At 41.1% G+C, this 23,936-nt stretch overlaps 1 protein-coding gene across 3 annotated transcripts in view; it reads left to right on the forward strand.

The window, feature by feature from the left end:
- Positions 1-23,936, forward strand: part of RORA (RAR related orphan receptor A) — a 722,413-nt gene that overhangs the window by 687,988 nt on the left and 10,489 nt on the right. For all 3 annotated transcript variants that reach the window (XM_045449541.1, XM_045449543.1, XM_045449542.1), the window contains 7 exons: positions 6,503-6,644; positions 10,629-11,024; positions 16,691-16,812; positions 18,835-18,967; positions 19,643-19,750; positions 21,482-21,592; positions 23,136-23,248. In XM_045449541.1, the coding sequence (XP_045305497.1) occupies positions 6,503-6,644; positions 10,629-11,024; positions 16,691-16,812; positions 18,835-18,967; positions 19,643-19,750; positions 21,482-21,592; positions 23,136-23,248 (1,125 nt within the window). The remainder of the gene's footprint in view (positions 1-6,502; positions 6,645-10,628; positions 11,025-16,690; positions 16,813-18,834; positions 18,968-19,642; positions 19,751-21,481; positions 21,593-23,135; positions 23,249-23,936) is intronic.

A 23,936-nucleotide genomic window follows, 5' to 3' on the forward strand; every position in this document is an offset into this window, starting at 1 on the left:
TCCATGGTATAAATACTCCCAGCTCATGGTCAATTTGAGGCCTCCCAACCTGACATCCCATTGAAGACAGAGCAGGGAAGACAGAGCAGGGAAGATTCACTCACAGTAGCACACCATTTGTAGTAGCCACACCATCTGGATATAATTGATGTAAATAACCTCAAGAGCATGGATAATAGCAAAATAATAATGAAATAATGAGTTAATTTTTAATAATGGCTATGTTTAACAATTGGTTCACAAAATTCCTGAAATTTTAACACCCTGCTCTTGCAACCTGCTGTGAGGCTTCTCCCATACATCATGGCCTCAGTCCCAGTCCTGGGGAACTCCAAACTAGTAGGACTGGTGAACAATTTCATAGCGTAAAGTCAAAAGTTAGGCAAGAGAATTTCCCAGAGGATGGAAGCAGAAATGGGAAATAAAACTCAATGAAAGGCACTTTGAAAGACTAGGTAAAATAAGGAAGGAGACACTGGAGAGTGGTCTTTGAGGCTGTTGAAATTGATACAAACAGTTGGTGTGTATGAGGAAATCAAGACTGTGTGGTATCACTTTTGTTAGCCCAACACTTGAGGGAGAGATACTTAAGTGAGACGGTACCACGCTTAAAATTAGGACAGTGGTGTTTGAGTCTTAGTAGTAATACTTAATCAGGCATGGGACAACCTTAAACCAGTCATTAACCATTCTGAGCTTCATTTTTGTTATCTACAAAATAAGAAAACTAGAGTAGATCTTAACAAGGGAAAGGCAATGGAGTCTTCAGGAGCCTTTGTTAAAATATTTATCATATAAAAGTGATATCTTTGGGGGTTTTTTACCTGCAAAAATGGCACTTTCATATTGTTCAAACTATATATGTGTTCAGGACTATATCCCCAAAGGTTCTGGTTCAGTAAATTTCAGGTGTACTTTTTAAACACTTCATGGGTGATTCAGATGCACCATCTGTTTGAGAACTACTGAACCTGATAATCTCACAGCTTCCTTCCAGTTCTGAAGACCTGTTTGTATTACTCTCATTTACTATTTGCAGTAACTGCACGTTGGTATGCTGCCACTAGGTGGTGATCGTGTGCCACCGTCGCACCAAGTTCTGCTACCCTGAAGTTCTCTCTGGTCAAGTCCACCATGTTCACAATGGCACATCTCCATGTATTTTGACATCCATAAAAAATGTCTTCTTTTAAAAAAAAACAAAAAAGTAATTCATGAGCTCATCTTTAGGCAATAAAACTCCAAAATTATGAACTTAATATCTTTTCTAGCTAACGCATAGCTTCAGCACTTTCTCTCTTCTTTATACATACCTCTTCAGTTCCACCCAAAGCTCCATGCACTGGCTTGTGCTATTTACACTCTCTGTGTGGCCTCAAACTCCCCCAACTCCTAGAACTTGTGTCACAGCTCACTCATTTCTCACTCGGACCCTCTACGGGATTACTCCCCAGTCAGTAAAATCCTTTTACATTTATGAACGTATTTCTACCTCTACCTTTCTTCCTCGTCCTTCTTGCTCTTCCAGTCCTCCTCCTCTGAGAAACCCCAAGGAATGCTGAAATGAAGGGAGAGCGAGAGAGAGAGAATGAATGAATGAGTGAATGAAAGAAAGAAAAAAGAAAAAAAAAGGAAAGAGAAGAAAAGAAAAAAGGGAGGGGAGAAGAAAGAAGGAAGGAAGGAAGCAAGACCAAGTCCTAATTCTCTCTGAAATGCAGAGTTCAGTGTTTATCTGAGTCATACAGGTTTGCCCTCTGTCTCTCTTCATGGCTCTCGCCTTATAACCCTACTTGACCCATCCCATCTGGTATGTGATAGCTCTCCTCATGGGCATGACTCTGTTGTCCTAGTCCAACAGGAACATCTCTTCTCTGGCTCTTACCCACTCCTAGAACTTTCAGCAGACCCTTGCTCAACTGACCCAATGAAGAATAAATGGTGAGAAGAGCATGGTATGTCTGTTTGCTCACCTGCTTTTCCCAATCCCTTCAAAGCTGACACATCTAAGGAAGTATAGTTGTTTTCCAAGCTGATAGCTTGGAAGCCAGACATTAGTTCCAGCCTCAGTGCCATTGCTCAAAGCACATGTGGAATGCTTCATGGATTTTCCTTGCGATTTATGGCATAATTACTCAGACATCTTTAATGGTACATGTCTTTAATGATTCAGTGTCCTTGAAGTAAGTTTGCTGTTATTTGTTGTTTTGTTTTCCAAGTAAGCCGAAGTAATGTAGACCTAAATAAGGTGAATAAAAGGAGACGTGATCCTCTGGTCAGAAATGAGGGGAAATTGTGAGATCGTGGGACTGGTTTTGTCATCTGACTCTAACCCACATCAGGAGGTGACTGTGGAAGAGAAATCTGTAAAATGCCTGGGCAGTGCCCTTTCGTCTGCTAAAGGGGCTAACCTGAAGGAAAACAGCAATTTCAGAGTAGATCAGTCTTGCTGCTTTATTCATATCTGTTTCTTTGCCTAAGTTAATGGTTGCCCTCTATGAGAACAAGCAAGTGGGAATCCTTTTGACATGCAAGGGAAGCAGAAAAATAAAAAAGAATGAAAGTGTGAGTTCTGGAATTAAGCCACATGCATTCATCCCCTGCCTTTACCCCATGCTAAAGGTGGAGCTCTGAGCAAGTCATTGTACCTAAAACCAAGGAAATGATGATGCCTTCCTCATACTGCCCTTGTTATAATTAAATGATGTCGTCCACATAAAGCACAGGGTGCCTAGCACATAATCACTGTTTCAACAATACCTTCGATTTGTTTTAATCAGGTAGGTAAGACACACAGATGCAAAAATGTCATGAAGGATGAAGATTTTATACTCACAGGTCCCTAGGAAAAAGAGGTGCAGCATGGCATGCAGGGGGGACCACAGTGGGAAGGACCAGGATCAGTCAAGGGTAGAGGGAGCAAGGGGAAAATGTGGGCAAGAGCCTTGTTGTGATTTTCCCTAGAAAGGAATGGGCAGGGCAGGATAAGCAGGTTTAAGATTGGCTAGTTTTCATAATTTTAGCCAGCTCTGGCTGCCCTAGTTGTCTGGTACCTGGTCCTGGGGTAATTTGGTCAGGGCACTAGTGGCCCAGAGTGTGAGAGCATTATAGAGGAGGTGTTTGGGTATACGGGCTCTGGATTGGTTGGTTTGCCTATGAAGAGTGTGTTCCCAGGCAAGTTGTTTGAGATGTCTAAGAATTAGCTAGCCCTGGGAAATGTAATCTCTCCTTGGGTCACAAGGCCCCAAGATGTCAAAGCATAAAAAGTATAGAATAAAAACATATGGTTAATACAAGTACTCATTAAAGTTTTTCAGTCATCATCTTCATCATCATCATCACCATCACCATCCTCTCTCAGTGTTCTCTGGTAGCAGAGCAAATTGATGGCTTCTATGCAAGCATTCTGGAACTTACTAGTGATGGTTGATACTAATTTGAATTTAGTAAGTGCAAACTAAAAAGTGGCATCTTTTTTTGTTAATGACCCGTACATTATTCGAGATCTGTATCTAGTTCTGAATTTCATATTTTTGAAGAAAGTGGAGAAACCTGAGAGGATTCTGAGAAGAAATACTTCAGGTGGAAGAGAAAGGTGACAGATGCTGTGATTTGGTTTACAGGCACGGCATTGGGAAGTAGGGTGGCCATCCACAAGTACTGCTTCCATTCACATAAAAAGGAGATCACTCAGACATTTCTCCATATTCGATGATCATGGAACAAAATGGAGCAGGTTAACTGTGAAGCAACAAAATTCAGCTTTGACTACAGGAAAAGCAAGTGATTCCTGATCCTAGGCACCTGTGGTGACAGCGAACGTGGGTTGGTCTGAGCGGTAGTAGTCTCAAGAAAGAAATAGACACCTTTCAGCTTTGACAGAGATTATGCATCTCAGACAAATTGAATACCTAGCCAGGTGACCTCTCGGTATCTCTTTCTAAGGCTTATCTGCCTCTGTTACCATTTATATTTTCCTGAATTCTCTCCATTAAGTCCCAAAGAAAGCTTTACTTCTTCTCACTTCCTTTTCACAGAAGAAAACACACACACACACACACACACACACACAACCAATGAAAAAGCCCACAGCTTTTTTTGAGAAAAGAGAGATTGCTTCACAGAAGAGGCCAGACTCAAAATAAGGGAGATTTAAAGCACATCAGACAGACAGTCTGAGACCCGGGATCCCCAGCCTTGCCCATGTTTAGGTTAGTGAGTGGTTTGGCAGAGAGCCAAGAGCAGGTGACAGGTCAGTGCCCTTCCCCCTCCCATCCCAGGTTGACTTCCAAAACAAAGAAGTGGGAACTAAGGTCATATCCATCATACCTATTGACTTAATCCATAGTCACCCACCTGTCACAAAAGAAAACAGATGCACTAGCTTGCACTTCCCAAGTAGTTCACATACATTTCCACCTACATATTGTAGAAAATTCAGAAAGTGCAGATAAACAGAAAGAAGTTTATTTTCATCATCTTTTCGAGTCAGTATTTGTATTTCTGAAATTCCATTTTTAATGGCTTCTGAATGTATGGATATCCAGTTATTTTCCAATTCACTAATGTAAGATATTTAGCATCTTTCTAAATTATTTTGATATAACAGATACTGTGTATGATAAACATCCTTGTAGATAAGTCTTTGTACCATTCTTAATATTCCTTTAAAATATATTCGCTAAAAGATAATTACTGGGGCGCCTGGGTGGCTCAGTCGGTTAAGTGGCCAACTTCGGCTCAGGTCATGATCTTGCGGTCCGTGAGTTCGAGCCCCGCGTCGGGCTCTGTGCTGACAGCTCAGAACCTGGAGCCTGTTTCAGATTCTGTGTCTCCCTCTCTCTGATCCTCCTCTGTTCATGCTCTGTCTCTCCCTGTCTCAAAAATAAATAAAATGTTAAAAAAAATTTTTTTTAATATATTCGCTAAAAGATAACTACTAATTTAATAAATAGACATGTTTTTAAGGGTTTTGATACAACTGCCAAATTGACCTCCAGAAAAATCTTTTGATGGGATAGTACCTTTGTCAGTTTGTCCACTACTCTGTCAGTTTTTCCAGATTTTACCTCTCCCCACTCCACTTGTGTCCCCTTTATTGAGGTCATGTATCTTTAACATTAAGGATTTGAGGATAATAATGCTCTTTTGTACCCTTCATGGCTCTACATCATAGAAATGACTCTGGTTACCTTCCTTTTCTTCACTACCTCCCTAGCTTGTGAAACCACTAAGAGATAAGTCAACAAGAAAAAGACAACCAACGGCCCCATATGTTTAGAAATCAAGAAATATGCTTCTAAATATTATATTAAAGAAGAAATCTATTGGAAAATTAGAGCATGTTTTCAAGTGAATGGTAATGAAAATGCTACATAGCAAAACTTGTGGGTTACTTCTAAAACATAACAAAGGGGCGCCTGGGTGGCTCAGTCAGTTAAGCGTCCGACTTCAGCTGAGGTCACCATCTCACGGTTCGAGCCCCCCGTTGGGCTCTGGGCTGATGGCTCAGAGCCTGGAGCCTGCTTCCAATTCTGTGGCTCCCTCTCTCTCTGCCCCTCCCCCATTCATGCTCTGTCTCTCTCTGTCTCAAAAATAAATAAACGTTAAAAAAAAATTAAAAATTAAAAAAAATAAAACATAACAAAAAGGAAAATGTGCAGCTTTAGGAAAATGATAAACACTGAAAATTAATGACATAGTGAGGATCCAGCTCAAGAAATTAGCAAAAATGAATGGACGAATGAATGAATGAAATCCTTGAGATCAGTACTTCCTTTGGCATCTTTGAATACCCTCTCATTTCCGAAAATGGTGCTTAACAAATAAATGGAACTTGATGAACATCAGATTGGATTTGCTAAATTAAGGCCATAACCCTGAACACGTGGTATTTCCAAACTGTCAGGGGTTGAGGAGTATTCCCATTCTGATTGATCTTCCAAGGTCATCCATCCCAATGTCATTTAAGTTCTTGGGGGCAGTAGCTTCTGTCTTAGGAAATGCAAGATGCCTGGTGTGGTGGAGTTAACTGGGCTAGTAGAGATTACCCGCGGTAGCAGGATTACAGCCACCATGAGTTACACTGAGGCAGCATTTTCCTTATCTCTGGACATCCCAGAGAAGTGTTTTGTGTTTATTCCACTAAAAATATTTTGGAGATAAAGGTTAAAGATAAGTGACTTTATACCGATCCGTCAAGCACATGGTTTGTTTGTCAGAAGCTGAGAACAGCGTCTAATCCTATGCCTTTCAAGTAGGCAACGATCTGTTGGAGTTAAAGAAAGTTTCGCATGTGTAAGGGACAGAGGATTAAGCTCTGGGAATCAGTTTTACCCAAGCAAAAGAAGTGACTTTAATTTCATTAATGGTCTCCTGGATCATTCTGCTACAACTTTAATTCTCCATTAAACATTAATGCTGCTCAGCGCTTAGTATACTGCCTTTAGTATCATACGGCTCAAACTGACACTAACCTGTTTTATATTTTATAACTGAATCACAGGGCTTTTTCAGGAGAAGTCAGCAAAGCAATGCCACCTACTCCTGTCCTCGTCAGAAGAACTGTTTGATTGATCGAACCAGTAGAAACCGCTGCCAACACTGTCGATTGCAGAAATGCCTTGCCGTAGGGATGTCTCGAGATGGTGAGCCCTCATAATTTGAGTTGTAGAGTGGCATGGGCTTGTGAAAGTGCCTTCTGAGACCTGGACCCAGATCTGCCAAAAGATGTCCCCTCTGTCCCTCCCCCCCCTACACCACCCCACCTTTTACGGTGGCTTTTTGGGTTCCACAACAGTTACTTCCCCCTCTGTAATCCATTGGAGTCAGCTGTGGGTGGGAGTGGCATGGAAGAGAAGCAGGTGTGGTCAGAACACCTTCAGATTTTTTACATTTAAGACATTACAGGTTGATGAATTGATTGAGGGTAAATGTCATCGGAGGACCTAAATAAATATACCTCTGGGGCGCCTGGGTGGCGCAGTCGGTTAAGCGTCCGACTTCAGCCAGGTCACGATCTCGCGGTCCGTGAGTTCGAGCCCCGCGTCGGGCTCTGGGCTGATGGCTCAGAGCCTGGAGCCTGTTTCCGATTCTGTGTCTCCCTCTCTCTCTGCCCCTCCCCCGTTCATGCTCTGTCTCACTCTGTCCCAAAAATAAATAAACGTTGAAAAAAAAAATTTTTTTTAAATAAATAAATAAATAAATAAATAAATAAATAAATAAATATACCTCTTATAGGCACTTTCCCCAGTAAGAAATATAAGCCAGAGCTAATCATCACGTGTTTGACACTAGTAAGCTTATTGGCAGTTGGAATGAATTAGCTTTTATGTTAACTGGGTGTTTTGAATCACATACCAAAGTCATAGGTTGAGTTTAAAATTTTTTTTATTACTTTTTTTTTTTAATTCCAGTGTAGTTAACATCCAGTGCTAGGTTAGTTTCCGGTGTACAATATAGTGATTCAACATTTCCATACAACACCTCGTGTTCATCATGACAAGTGCACTCCTGAATACTCATTGTCTATTTAACCTGTACGTCTTCCCTCCTACCCTCCAATAGGCTTTAAGAGTACCTCCAGTTAAAGTTATTATTTCTTTTTTCAACCAGAACATTTTTTACTAAAAGCATGCTTTAGGATACGTGGTTCTAAGAGATAAATGTAAAACATTCCATCCATGAAAAATAGAATACACATTTTCTTTATGTTTTTTCAAGAATCCCCTGGATAAGTCACATAAAAAGAGACATAACAAATATTATAAATTTAAGAAGACTGAAATCATACCAAGTATATTTTCCAACCACAACAGTACAAAACTAAAGATCAATAATAAAACAAAGCCGGAGAATCTACTATGTAAATATTCAGTATTTAATATATAAATATTAAACACCACACTACTGCACAAGCAGTGGGCCAAATAAGAAATCAAACAGCAAATCAAAATATATCTCAAAACAAAAGAAAAAGTCATATATTTGTACCTAGAGAATGTGTGAAAATAGTACAAAGCATGGCTCAATGACAAAAATTTTTTTTTCCTTAAAAGAAAGTATGTTAAAAAATAGAGGCCATCATTCAATTGTAAAACATTTCAAGATCTTTCTGTAAAACTTATGTACATGGAGTAATCAACCCCAGATTCCAAGACAGTTATTCTTAAACGGGGAAACTGGGCAGAAAGTATAATGGATACTTTTATGAATATACAGGCTGGCTGGCTCTCTTAAGAGATCCCTTGAAGGAAACATCTCTTTCAGTGGAATTTCAGCGTGTGGAAAATATTTCAGAACGCTGGGCAGGCATTCTGAAAGCCTGTCTTTCCCCGTAATTAGATGTTCTTGGGGCCCATAGGCCTGCCCAGGCACAAGTTGTGATGCCCTTCAGTAGTGGTGCACAGGATGGCACCTGTGTAGGAACAAAAATGTGTGGGAACAAAAAATAGAAAGTTTGGGGCATGAAAAGATGCAAGTCACAGAATTTATATTCTCAGAAATTCCTGTGATTGGCAGCTCTGCAGATCTCATCTTCCGATGGCACTAAACTGACAAAGTTAGGCATTTCTCTTGTGAACTTGTAGGCTAAGATCACAAGTTGTGTGCGTACCTATGGTTATCCGTCCCACTGGGTATTCTATTATGTTGGGGCTTATACAATGACAGGCCTGAAACCTAGAGCTCAGAACAGCTTGATCCCTCCCTAACCAGCCCCACCCAAGTTTGTTACCTGAGTCGTGGAAACTGGAAATTGACCGGGATCCCACTCCCTTGTTTCCTATGTGAAAAGGAACAACATGTCTTCCTTGGCAGAAAATGAATCTCCCAGCTGGTCTGGGTGGTGGCCCTGGATCCCAACTTCACTTCCATCTATTTTGTCTCCTGCCCTGAAGCTCCTAGTATTATAATGATAGTCAAATGGGTACATTCATCCACCTAATCAGGTATTAACGTAACCATAATCAATTAGTAGATCTTAGTCCCTCCAGCAGAGGATTTATCTGCATACACAGAATCAGACTGACAATGGATAAAGAAGATGTGGTTTATATATACAATGGAATACTACTTGGCAATGAGAAAGAATAAAATCCTGCCATGTGGAGCAACGTGGATGGAACTGGAGGGTATGATGCTAAGTGAAATAAGTTAGTCATAGAAAAGACAAATATCATATGTTTCCACTCATATGTGGAATTTGAGAAACCTAACAGAAGACCATGGGGGAATGGAAAGGGAAAAAGATAGTTTCAAACAGAGAGGGAGGCAAACCATTAGAGACTCTTAAATACAGAGAACAAACTGAGGGTCAATGGGGGGAAAGACGAGAGGGGAGTGGAAAATGGATGATGGGCCTTGAGGAGGGCACGTGTTGGGATGAGTACTAGGTGTTGTGTGTAAGCAGTGAATCATGGGAATCTACTGCCAAAACCAAGAGCACAGTGTATACACTGTATGTTAGCCAAGTTGACAATAAATTATATTTAAAAAAAAAAAAAAAAAGAATCAGGCTAACAAATAAATGGGTTACTGGGAGAGTTCAGACCAGGAAATCGTAGGGTTCCTTTTATCAATTATCTGGTGTTTTAAGAGAGATCATTTTGGATTTTGAATGAACTGGATAGTTACTACACGCATTGTTCTACTTTAAATACGGGGACACATCGGTGCCTAGGTGGCTCATTTGGTCTCAGGTCACGATCTCAGAGTTCACAAGTTTGAGCCCCACTTTGGGCTCTGTGCTGTCAGCTTGGAGCCTGGAGTCTGCTTCAGATTCTGTGTCTCCCTCTCTCTCTGCCCCTCCCCTGCTCACACTCTGACTCTGTCTCTCTGTCTCTCAAAAATAAATGAACATAAAAACTTTTTTCAAATATGGGGACACATGGCAAGGAGAAATTTGCAAACACAAATTTTCCTAACAGGGATCTTACGCATTGTTTGCCCTTCCCAAAATTCCAGTACTCTTTCTACTGGAGGCTAAACAGCAGAAAGTCACTTAAAGGTGGGCCCAGGGGTTTCACAAGGGTCACCATGACCCAGAAGGATGAGGGGGGCTTCTTAGGTCACATAGACTCAGAGATATAATTCAGGGAATTGCAAAGGCCTCATCCAGTCTGTTTAGGTCTGTCAGCAAAGCCCCAGTGTCGGGCCATTGGATTGGGAAGGGGCAAATGAATGGATGCGTGAAATGAATGAAAGTTGAAGTTTGGCTGCTTGTGCCTCATTGTACCTTTATGAGTCTGCATCCCTGTACACTGGTCTGAACCCTGGGAAGAGAAAGGGGTGGTCTAGGCAGGCTGCATGGGTGGAGAATGAACAAGCCCATTAAGTCACCTGTCAGTGATTCCCACTGGGCGTAGGGTTATGTGACAGCAGGAAAACATGCGTGGTCATTGCCCTTCCGCCAGTCCTAGGTCTGTTTCTGAAACTTTGCTCCTCTGGGATGTGGAGCCAGCAAGCTTGTGTGGGGTGGGACTGCTTTCACGCCTGGATCATGTCCTCATTATGTGGTTATGTGGTTTTTGATTGAGATTGTCTGAGACTTAAAAGGAACCCCTGAAGCATGCTGGAGAGAATAATAAAGAAGAACATATTGTATATGGTGCGGTTTGGCTTTTTTCTTCCAGCTGTAAAATTTGGCCGAATGTCCAAAAAGCAGAGAGACAGCTTGTACGCAGAAGTGCAGAAACACCGGATGCAGCAGCAGCAGCGAGACCACCAACAGCAGCCCGGAGAGGCTGAGCCGCTGACTCCAACCTACAACATCTCGGCCAACGGGCTGACAGAGCTTCACGAGGACCTCAGCAACTACATTGACGGGCACACCCCTGAGGGGAGCAAGGCAGACTCTGCTGTCAGCAGCTTCTACCTGGACATACAGCCTTCCCCAGACCAGTCAGGTCTTGATATCAACGGAATCAAGCCAGAACCAATATGTGACTACACACCAGCATCAGGCTTCTTTCCCTACTGTTCTTTCACCAATGGAGAGACTTCCCCAACTGTGTCCATGGCGGAACTAGGTAATGGCCTCCATGTTTCCATTGTGATGCATTATTCATTCCCTTCCAGATAAGTGGGATATGTTGGACTTTCCCATAATAAGTTATGGTACTTAAATGGTACTAAAAGAGAAATTCGCCTTTACCATATGGGCCACTTCAGATTTTCACGCTGCCCCTTTGCTTTTGACTATGCCCTATTTCCCATCGCATATCAAAGAAACGCACTGACCTGTCAGTATCAGAGAGGGAACGGCATCTCGGTTCAGAGATTTAAAGCGGTCTTTAAATTCCACAGAGGCTATAAACTCAGGAAACAGCCCCATTAATTTTGTTCATTATTTTCGTTAGTGATATTCCAGGTATTTCTTTATACCTGGAGTCATAAAAACGGCAGCCCACACCCTGAACCTGGTCCATACGCATGTTTTTTTGACCCTGAGCCCGGTCCATACGCATGCAGAGTTGTAAGATTTTTGAATCGGTTGCTAAAATTTTAAACCTAGACAATTCTGCCTAGAAGTTCACATTTTCAGCTTCTTGTGAGAGGAAAAAAAATGATCTAAGTACCCTGGACCAGTATCAGTGAATGACAATAAGCAGCTGGCCCCAGATAGGCCCTAACACCTTTGCGTGTTTTCCCATTTTATATCACTGCCCAGCTCCTGTTGGCATCTAGGTTTTACAACTGTGGTGTATTCCATAAATGTTAAAGGGAAATTGGCATCTTTATTTGCCAAAATGGTTTGGTGATGATATTGGTGACAACACTGGTATATTTCATAGACGAAGACTCACCATGCAAAACAAAACAAAATTTGTCGTTTCCTAATTCCTGTGAGACATTGTTGCTTTTTGGGAAATGTGACCTAGCCATATTGATAACACAGGCAGTGGAAGACTTGCCATTTCAAGAAGTTGTGTTAACAACCCTCGTTATAATATGTGATCGATTTTTAGGTACAACACTGTTATTAGAGAAACTTTGATTAGAAACTTTGCAGTTCTAGAATTTGATGTGCTCCTCCCTGCGATTCTTCACACAAGGTTGCAGTCCTTTGGGATATTTCAATTAGTTGCTGTGGAGGTGACTAAGTTAACACGAGGAGAGAATGGAGACTTCAGATGGAAAAGAACCAGCAGGTTCTGACTTGAGCACAGACATTCTTAGTTCACAGAAATAACGGTTGTGTTCTTTAGATGGTTTCTCCACCTCTGTACCCCATAAAACATTTTAAGTGAAATTTATATTTCCAGTAAAATCTTTCTCCAAATAGAACAAATTGAATGTTCTTTACGGTTTTTACACAAGCACCTCTTTATGGGTCTAAATTTAAATCCTCAAGAGCAGGGACATTTTAAGCTCGGTCTTTAACCACTGAACAGCATTAAAGGTGTATCACAGCTCTTTTGATTAACAGAGGAACCTCTGAACTAGAAGCCAAGCTGAGCAGAGGTAGGTTTGATATTTTTTTCTTGAACTAGAACAAAAACCTTCCGTTTTTGTCGTGAAATCTTGGCTGGCCGAGACTTAAGCAGGACTGTAATGAAAGTGAAATTTTCAGAAATGAATACGCATTTGATTGAAAGCTGACATGATATCATGAAAACTGACCTGGCTCACTTTCGGTGTGCTCCCACCTTATCATAAATACATTTGAATCTGGCCTGTTTGCTTGTCAAATAGTCAACTCTGGAATAAATCCATAGGGCTTAGCCAAAGCATTGCCCTTAAATATGGCCCTGGGGCTAAATGTGCGCTAATACCTAAGTGGGGCCACAAATGGCCAAGCCGTTTCTCCCCGACCCCACACGTCCATGTCCTCTTCCACAGTTGTCACCTCCCTCTGCCGTCTGGGACCCCTGTAGCCTCTTATGTTCTCCATGCTCTCCTAAATTAGGGCTTTTTCACATGTACTGTGGCCCTTTCCAGAATGACTCAAATTAGCTTATCACTAGGGTTAGTCCCAAACCTAAAACTAAACAAGAATTTGTCTGAAAAGAATATAATTGGGTTATAATTTTCTTCCCCGTTTACATGTACAAAATAGTTTGAGGAGCTAAGGGTAGCATAGAAGTGGCCAAAGACTTTGCTGCTCCTTCTGCATAGCTACCTGGGGTTCCCTGATATTTCCTCTGGGGCCTTAACTCCTGCTGTCTTTTTTTTTTTTTCATTCCAGTATAGTTAACATACGTTATATTTGTTTCAGCTATACAACATAGTGATTCCTGTCTTACTATCTTAACTAACATTCCTGACTTCATTGTAGGCGAAATTTTGTCAAAAGATTTTAAACAGATGAAACCAACTCTACAGTTGGAGAATAAATTGTAAATTGACATATCTTAACCTCAGTTCTATCTGTCAACAATAGTATCTACAATCCATGACTTTCCATGGAAATACATCTGCATTCCTGGCTAGGAAATTTCGCCCTTGATGTACAGTTAGTACCTGAATTATACATTGCAGATAAACAACCTACGTTCATTTAAAAAAAAAAAAAAAAAGCTAGCTGCACATGTCACTATAATTGATAACTAAAGCCTTGTGCAGAAGAGACAATTATTGGACAAAAGCCCTAGTCAGAAAGTCAGCTCATATGGTTTATGGTCCTAGCTTTGCTATAGGTTGTACAACCCATTTTAAGTCCTATAACCTCTGCAAGCTGCAGTTTCCCTGCCTGCAGAATAGAAAGATTAAGAGCACAGACTCTGGTGCCAGATTGTGTGTGTTTGAATCACTCGCCACTTGCCAGCTGTGATGCCTTGGAAAAGCCACTTCGCTTTTGATTTCATCATCAGTAAGAGGGCAATAATACTAGCACCTGCTTCCTAGGGTTGTTATGAAGATTAAGAAAATTTGTATATTCGGAATATATGTGTCTATATATATGGGTCTAGCACATAGAGCTGTATAAACATTAACTGTTATCATCCTTACTAATGGTGTCATTATCTATAAACTGAGGAGAAGGTGGACCAGGCGATGTCCAGAGTCCCTTCCCGCTATGAAAATCTGTGACTGAGAAGTCAGGATTTTCTATCTGAAGTACCTAGACCTTAGCTGTGTTGAGGAAACCATTGTGGTTGAGAAGGTGAACGGATTTGCCCATCACGAAGTGGGTTATCTGCTGAACTCACACCAGAAACCAGGTCTCCTAATCCTTCCAGAGTGTTTCTCTAAGAGACCACACTAACTTAACTTTTACTCAGTCTGACCATATTGTCCTTTGCTGAAATGGAGATTTAAAAATAGTAGTGTCTGAAATCTTACACTTGCCAAATCAGCTGTGAATTGTAAGCAAAGGCAGTTGGTGAGAATGCAGGCACTGCCCTCTACTGGCTCGATGTGTACATTACGCCATTCCTTGTCAGCTCAGATAGGCAGGGAGGGGTGGGAACAATTCTGGGGATGAAGTGAAACAAGATGCTGACCATATTAACTGGAAAAGAAGCACGATCTGGAAGGGAATACTACGAGTCTCTTCCCATTATTTACCTCATAGGGGTCTTCTGGCTTCCCTGCAAACGCTTTATTTTTTTTCATATCTGCAAAAATCATTGGACTATTTGCACAATTATTTTCTTGTTTCTGGCTCCTCATTGTTTTTGTCTTCACTCCCCTCTTCTCTCCATAAGCTTACTGATTCTATGACACATCATTTATCGGCTTCTCCCTCTTTTGGTCAGTGTCTCTCTGTCTCTTCACTTCAGTTTTTTTCTTTGTTTGTTTTGTTTTCATGATATTCATTTATGTTGTGTTTGTGTCTGTGTGTTGCCAAATACAACTGTTAAGATTTATTGTGTTTCAGTCTCTGAGGAGATTCTGGTTTCAAGCTTCACTTAGGTGAACCCACTCTGTTTTCACACAAACAAGTCTGATTCTGTCTAATGAAAGCAGTAACAAATTTCCAAACAGACGCTCTTACTGGGATTGCCAAGGTTTCACTCAGCACCATTTTTTTTTTAATGTTTATTTATTTTTGAGACAGAGAGAGACAGAGCATGAACAGGGGAGGGGCAGAGAGAGAGGGAGACACAGAATCTGAAATGGGCTCCAGGCTCTGAGCTGTCAGCACAGAGCCCGACGCGGGGCTCGAACTCACAGACCGTGAGATCGTGACCTGAGCCGAAGTCGGACGCTTAACCGAACGAGCCACCCAGGCGCCCCCAGCACCATTTTTTTAAAGGGCTTTCCTGTTACATAATCAAGACCGTGGAAGGGGATCGCTTTTGGGTATGGTTTCATATTCATGGAATCTTGTCTGTTCTTTTAAAATACTTTCATCATCCTTCTCTTCCATAACATTTATTACCAACCTACTGCACGCTCTTAGTCCCTCACTGTGGACTGCAGCAGCCTTCTGATGACGCCCCGGCCTCCAGCCTGTGCTCCAATCCACCAGTCACAAAACTGCTTGTTCTGTTTCCCCAGATACAGTGCTCAGTGTGTCTGCTCCACCTTGAGAATTCTGCGGACTCCTTCTGTGAAGCAGGTCCAACCCCACATTCCTAATATTCAAGCTTCTCCAGAATTTGGACTCTTACATACTCGTGTTTCTGTTTTGATACTATCACTTTAGCCCATCTGCCTGTCCCCTGCACATGCCATCATTTGTTCCTTCATCTGTCATTCCCTTGAATGCGAAACCGGCCCACCTCTTCGCACCACTGGCCTCTGCCTGCCAAATCCTCCCTCCTCATCCTTCAGGGTCCATGTCACATGCTCCTCTCCTGCCAAGAACCATTCTCTAATTCCCCTCACGTTTCCCGTCCATGACAGTGCTTGTGATCTTTTTGTCTCTTCTGATATAATTCAACTTGATGCTGAATTGCCTAATGTCTTGACTTGTCCTTTTAGCATGTGCATACATGTTCACCAGATTATAAGTTCCTAGAGAAATTTCTTTGGCATATATTTCTTTTAATATCTTCAGACTGCCTATATTCCAGTATAATAAGAACAAATGTTTATGTAGCGCCATAGTAGGTGACCCTCTCTGTTTTAAGTGCTCAACTCATTTAATTCTTACAAGCTCTTTGAAATAGGTACTGTTTTTGCAAATGAGAAGACCGAAGCACCAAGACATTGAGTAACCTACCCAAGGTCATACAGCTAGTGAATACAAGAGCTGAGTTTCAAACGCAGGCAGTCTGGTGCCAGAGTCCACCTCTTAACCACCACGTTATGTGTAATGGCATAGTGGCCCTCGGTAATGCTTGTTGTGCTAGTTGCTGGAAAAATAAAAGAAAGAAATCGTTGTTTTCACACAAACATCCCATTTCCCAATTTTTCAAGAGAAATCCTCCCGAGGTCAATGTATACAGCAGATGTGTCTTCATAAAAATGCCAAGAAGAGGCTGTGTCAGTCATTTCCTACTCTTGTCCAGGTCAATAATTGTTCACTCCCAAACGGTGTAAGGCCACAGAAGAAGGTGAAGGTCAGGAGGGTCTTTGAAGTCCCCAAGACTTATTGCTAAATATTGGCTTTGCCTGTCCTTCATCTTCATGTTCGAAAATACAGAATCGTTCCAAATTGCTCATTTAAATATGTAAAGATAATGAAAACTGGTTCAACACGTTGCTTTGTACATATTACTTTTTAAACCACATAAGTACAGAAAACCCTGATTATCCAAAGAAGAACTTGGCTTTTCATGTTTGTGATCTGTTTTCTCCTTAGAACACCTTGCACAGAATATATCTAAATCACATCTGGAAACTTGCCAATACTTGAGAGAAGAGCTCCAGCAGATAACGTGGCAGACTTTTCTGCAGGAGGAGATAGAGAGCTACCAAAACAAGGTATACTCTGAAGAATTTTACCCAGGATTGAGGCAACGGTGGGAAGGGTGTTTATGCTGGAGACCTAATCAAGAACACAAACAGACTAGACAATGAATGTATTTCATCAGATATCAGATGTCTGTTTAAAAATCTGTCTCCTAGAGGGGCGCCTGGGTGTCTCAGTCGGTTAAGCATCCGACTTCGGCTCAAGTCATGATCTCACCATCCCTGAGTTCGAGCCCTGAGTCAGGCTCTGTGCTGCCAGCTCAGCTTTGGATTCTGTGTCTCCCTCTCTCCCCGCCCCTCCCTCTCTCACACTCTGTCTCTCTCTCACTCTCAAAAATAAATAAACATTAAAAAAATTTTTTTTAATCCTTCTCCTAGAGATGATCATCTACTTGGGGCTTTGTCTTACTGAGATGCCAGTGTGTGAAATTTCTGCAATAACAAACCGATTTTGTTGTGCTATGACTTTACACATATCTCCTATCATATGTCCATGGGAGCTGGAGGAAGCAGTGTCCAAAAGCCCAAATGAATTGAGATTTGTCCTGATATCACAGTGGAAGATTTCAAGCTCTGGAAGCTGATATAAAATAATCTCAGCCTCGTGTTTCCAGAGCACTAGAGAGTGTGTACAAAACAAGGTTTGGAAGCTATTGCCATAACTCCAGTGAACCTAGCAACGTGAGGCTGACAGAGAGCACTGCTTCTAGCCTTTTTCTTTACACACTCTGATCAACAAGCCCCCAGAACGGAAGGGCAGGGCTGGAGAAAGGGAAGTTTCAGTTATCCATTCTGGTGTGGGAAAGGGAAATGCTGTGGTTTTTCCTAATAATTATAGAAAGGTAGGGCTAGGAATGATGATAGAGATTATCCAGGCTAATCCTCCCCTGCATTTTACAAATGAAGAAACTAACAACCCTTGGCATATGGTGGGGGATTGAGAATATTAGGACTAGACCGTGACTCCTGGCTTCTAATGCAGTGTTTCCTTCACCCCCATCATATTGGTGGAAACAGTCTTAAACTAAGATCGGGGGAACACATGAGCAGTGTAACAGATCCAGGGTATAGATACTCTGTAACTAAAGAGTGGGTATGTAAAAGCAGGTAAACAGGAAAGGTTGAAGAACAGCAACACATCAGTTTGTTTGCCTTTGAGATAGCGGCCAACCAGTGTTACAAAGGGAAACCAGAAAGCAGTAAGAAACAGCAAGGCTTATGAAATGGGATTCAGAGTCAGAGATGCTGGGATTTGAATCCCAGCTCCAACACCTCCAGCTGTGAAACCTCTGTGACCATTCATGTCCATTTATGGGAAACGGAAAAATGTTCATGGGGAAATGAAACAAGACAAAGGTGTCATAAAGCATCTAGCTCAAAGCAGGTGCACAGTCAATGTAATTGACTCCCCTTTTCCTTCCCTTCCCCCAGTAAAGTGGTGTTAAATTCCCCAAGGTAAAATGATTGCTCAGAAGAAGATCCTACTGGGGCGCCTGGGTGGCTCAGTTGGTTAAGTGTCTGTCTCTTGATTTCGGCTCAGGTCACGATCTCACGGTTTGTGAGTTCAAGCCCTGCATTGGGCTCTGCACTGATGGTGCAGAGCCTGCTTGGGATTCTGTCTCCCTTTCTCTGCCCCTCCCCTGCTTGTGCTCTGTCTCTCTCAAAATAAATAAATAAACTTACAAAATAATAATAATAATAATAATAATAATAATAATAATAAAAAGAAGATCCTACTTTGCTTCTCTCCGAGGCCCAAGGGTAAAGCAGTGGCATGTGTTGCTTTCCTGCCTCGTGTTTTCACCTGGTCATAACACCTTCCTCCCATCCCTTTGCCACCAAGATGGTAAAAGAGGAACTGGAGGAGACGAGAGGGGCTTGGAAGCAGTCGTTAGAACCCAGATGTTCATTTTTAATCCTCTAGCTTTGTTTAATCCGTTTCCAAAGAAGGATTTTACAAAATACGAACAGTTAAAATGAGTGTGTCAAGGATATGGGTGACCGTGTATGTCAATGTGCTTCACTTCTCAACAGCAGCGGGAGGTGATGTGGCAATTGTGTGCCATCAAAATCACGGAGGCTATACAGTATGTGGTGGAGTTTGCCAAACGCATTGATGGATTTATGGAACTGTGTCAAAATGATCAAATTGTGCTTCTCAAAGCAGGTATGTGCTTTCTGCAAGTGAATTTTGAGATCTCCTCCTAACCTGCTTTCACCCGCTTATTAAAGAAATGCTTGGTAAGGAAGGTGTCGGGAACAGTTTTCCTCCAACGATGATAGCTCGGGTTTCTCTTAGCAGAAACTGAGTCCTTGTTAAAGGGTTTTGAGCTATCGGCGGGAAACACTGCCTCCATTTTGCTTCTCCTCTGAATGAAACAATTAATTTGAAGGACACCTGCGTTCCCCCATCTTACCGTCACCTGTGTGTTTCATTTCTCCCACTCCAGACTCTCGGGAGCGAACAGTAAGTTGTTAGGAAGGTTATTTGTGGCACTCAGAGGTACGCCCCTGGTTTTTTGGTTTGTTTTAATAAATAGGAATCAATACGTTTTCCCGGCAACTCTGAGACTCTGTAATGCAAGACAGAAGAATGCCAGAGAAGTAATTTGTAACTCCATCTGTCTTCAGGAATACAGGCCTTCATTATCTTCAGCACACATCTTTAATTCCATTCGTGAACTTTGCCCCTTTAAACAGACAGCTGATGTGACAGGGAGCCGTTTGCCAAATACTGCCCCTGCTGCACTGAATCGCAAAGGGGGCCTTTGAATTCGTGCCTTCAAGCTAGATGAGTCTCCACCACGATAGAATAATCGACACCATTTCTGCCTTCGCTTAGGTTCTCTAGAGGTGGTGTTTATCAGAATGTGCCGTGCCTTCGACTCTCAGAACAACACCGTGTACTTTGATGGGAAATATGCTAGCCCCGATGTCTTCAAATCCTTGGGTAAGGAAACCTGGCTGCTCTGTCTTTAAACCGGGGCCGTAGGAAAATGTGGGAACCCCGCCAAAGAGCTTTTGCATGGAATGGAGGCTGTTATTTGGAAACAAAAATGAAAGGATTTTATACTTCTGTTACTTTATAGTCAATGCAGAAAATGCACACATGTCTGTCTTACATTTAAAGGGTTAGCGTTTCATTTCATCTAGGTGGAAATCGAAGAAATTTATATTGTCTAACTTTCCAGTTCCCTTCTGGATTTTAAGAACCAGATTTTCAAAGGATACATTATTCACGTAAATGAGGGGATGTGATTTGATACATAAAATCAAGCAAATAGCTAAATGTCTGCCCTTTCCGTACTTCTCCAATAACAACCGTTAATAAGAATGAAATGCAGATATCATAGAAACAAAGTATTGCTAGGTGAAACTGTGACATGTACTATAAAAATTAATTAGTTTAGATTTCTATAAGTTGAAGTGGGATGTAATCATTAAGAAGAATGAAACGCTATCCAAGATAATGTTGTTAAATGATTTTAAAAACAGTTAGATGATAGAAGGTCTATGTACTTTAGTAAGGCCCATTGCCGTTTAAATATGTATACATAATATGCAAAACTGAAAGAGTAGACACCAAACTTAACCAATCTCTTGAGGATGGGTTATTATTTTATGGGACTTTCACATTTTATGTTTTCAATTCTGTAATAGCTATAGTGATTTTTACCACCACAATATGTCATTTGTTATCATTTTTAAGGGTGCTTTAGATCAAATACAGTAGAAAACAGAAAGTCAGTGAATGTAACGTTTCAGTTAGATTGTGCCCATTCGAGTCTACCGGTTAAGATAGTGGGTTCTGGGGGTGCCTGGGTGGCTCAGTCACTTAAGTGTCTGACTTCGGCTCAGGTCATGACCTCACTGTTCATGGGTTCGAGCCCTACATTGGACTCTGTGCTGAGAGCTCAGAGCCTGGAGCCTGCTTCAGATTCTGTGTCTCCCTCTCTCTCTGCCCCTATTCCTGCTCGCAGTCCGTCTCTCTTTCACTCTCTCTCAAAAATAAATAAAACTTTTTAAAAAATTAAAAGAAAGGGGCGCCTGGGTGGCTCAGTCGGTTAAGTGGCCGACTTCTGCTCAGGTCACGATCTCGCGGTCCATGAGTTCGAGCCCCGCGTCGGGCTCTGGGCTGATGGCTCAGAGCCTGGAGCCTGCTTTGGATTCTGTGTCTCCCTCTCTCTCTGCCCCTCCCCCGTTCATGCTCTGTCTCTCTCTGTCTCAAAAATAAATAAAAAAAACGTTAAAGAAAAAAGAAAAAAAAGATCACGGGTTCTGAAGTCGGGCCGCCTGACTTTGAACTTCAGGCTGTTACTTCCTACCTGTATAACCTAAAGTGCATAATTCTTCTAAATCTGTTTCCTCACCTCTAACATGGGGATAATATACCTCTCTCACAGAGCTGTTGTAAAGCAGTAAGATACCTTTTAGAGTGGTGCTTAATGACGTAGTAACCTTGCAACAAAAGTCCACTGTCATTATTTTGGATGATGATGATGATGGTGTTGATAGTGATGATGGCTAAACAAATTTTTCTTTTGAGATTTCAAACTGTTAAACGGTAGAAATGTTATTACTGTCCCCATGGATTTTGAACTACTACATCCTTCTTCATCTTACTCTATGTTTTTCTCCTAGGATAATAACCAAAATCCTAAACTGTCTTTAACTTTGGCAGGTTGTGAAGACTTTATTAGCTTTGTATTTGAATTTGGAAAGAGTTTATGTTCTATGCACCTGACCGAAGATGAAATTGCATTATTTTCTGCGTTTGTACTAATGTCAGCAGGTAAGAACCAAATGACAATGAAATGTCAGGTAAAGAATTCTTACAAGGTACATAACTTCTAATGGCTATAGAATATTGAGGTGCCTACAAAGAAAGGTTGCCACCCTTATTAAATCTAATCTTAAGTTTTTTTCAAATAACAACCCCCCCCCCCACACATGCACATGTATGTGTATTTAAGACTTCGTGCCATTCTGAGAAAATCTTAAGAAATGAGAATTGACCTGAAATCATTATTACACTGTATGTTAACTAACTTGGATTTAAATAAAATTAAAAAATTTTTAAATGGAAGCAAAAATAATATAAAAAGCCGGGGGGGGGGGGGAAGGGGGCAAAACATAAAAGACTCTTAAATGTAGAGCATATAGGGTTGCTGGAGGGGTTGTGGGTAGCGGGAAGGGCTAAATTGGCAAGAGGCATTAAGGAGGACACTCCTTGGGATGAACGCTGGGTATTATATGTAGGGAATGAACCACTGGATTCTACTCCTGAAATCATTATTGTACTATATGCTAACTAACTTGGATATAAATTTTTTAAAAATTAAAAATATTTTAAAATCAAATTTAAAGAAAGAACGAAAAAAAAATTTTTAATGCGAATTGAATAAAACCCAGTCCATAATTAACCTCCTGATAACACAAGAAATGCTCTGGGAGAGAAGGGCTGCCCTTCTTAACACAAATCTTCAAGATAACATGGTTTTTAAAGCATCCTACTTTTTCTTAAGATTCTTTTGGATGTCACCCACAAGTTGATCTGAATTTACCTGTGTTTTCAACTAGTACTGCCTCTTGGGGATAATCTGCTTTGCAAATTTACTATCTTCTGTTTGGAATTCTTATACCTAAAGACTACACATTAACAACCCTTCAGTTGTTTGGAATTCTCTTGACAATTTTAGTTGCCTTGGATTCTAAGGCAATTTTCTTATTTACCAGAAAGGCAAGCATAATTGCTATGAGTATTTTATCCAGAAATGTAACTATTAGAAAGATTTGAGCATCGAAGCATCTGGGTGGCTGTCGGTTGAGTGTCCGACATTGGCTCAGGTCATGATCTCATGGTTTGTGAGTTTGAGCCCCGCGTCAAGCTCTGTGCTGACGGCTCGGAGCCTGGAGCCTGCTTCGGACTCTGTGTCTCCCTCTCTCTGCCCCTCCCCTGCTCGTGCTGTGTCTCTCTCTCTCAAAAATAAGTAAACATTAAAAAAAAATTTTTTAGAAAGATTTGAGCATCTGTGATGGTTTCTTTTGTCCTTGTGTGAATATGGCCTTCAATTTAAATGACTATTCTTTTGGAAGGAGAGGACTCTCCCTTCATTTAAGTACCAGTAAAAATGGAAAGCTTTACCACTCAGTTTTATAGCTATCATAGATCAGTTTTCCATTGTTTTAGGAGCAAATTTTGAACAAGGAGTAAAACTGGCCTGTTGTTCTCTAACTCAGCACTGTGGTATAGTTGTGTCTAAGAGTCAGGAGGAATTGGGGTGTCCCGAGACCATGGAGGAGAAATACTAAGAAGTATCATTTTTCATGTGTAGATCGCTCATGGCTGCAGGAGAAGGTAAAGATTGAAAAACTGCAACAGAAAATTCAGTTAGCTCTTCAACATGTCCTGCAGAAGAATCACCGAGAAGATGGAATCCTAACAAAGGTAAGAGTAAAAGATGGTCTGGCTGGCATAGCCTGAATCATTCTTTGCCATAGATCTCGCTGCCAGCCACCTTTGGAAGTCATCTTACCAGACCCCAAAAGTATCTATAAGCAGTAGGCTACTGACAAGGAAGAAATGTCTCCACCTCAAAAAATTCATTGGGCCAAAATTCAGATTATGTTCTACCATCGTTGGTTATGAAGTATCCTGCAATAATAGGGCAATGGTAGAATTTTTTTTTTAAACATTTTAATACATTCTGGAAATCCTCCTCCTATTCCATCTAAGTTGGGCCTAAAGCAGAGCTAATGTTCTGCATTGACATAAATTAGAGAAAGAATCTTTGAATTTAGAAGGAGGAAGTTATAAAGGACTAAAACAAGCAGGGTAATCACATAGTCTAATATTAGTTCTATTTCCATTACATTCATTCGTAATCAACAGAAAGTGACTTGTATTTTCTTCATCAATTTCCCATTACTACCCTGTATTCCAAGCAGAAGGCTTCATTTTTGCTAATTACTACCTTTTGCAATAAAAATATAATTAGGATGTCAATTTAAAATACGTTAATATTCTTCAATGCTAGTGCTTAGTGGTATATATTTGGTCTTAAAAAAAAATCAGCCCAATTCTTTCTTAGACTATTCTATGCGTTTTATTGTTCAAGAAGATTGATTTGAGAGGT

Source organism: Leopardus geoffroyi, chromosome B3, assembly GCF_018350155.1.
Source record: "Leopardus geoffroyi isolate Oge1 chromosome B3, O.geoffroyi_Oge1_pat1.0, whole genome shotgun sequence".
Lineage (NCBI taxonomy): Eukaryota > Metazoa > Chordata > Mammalia > Carnivora > Felidae > Leopardus > Leopardus geoffroyi.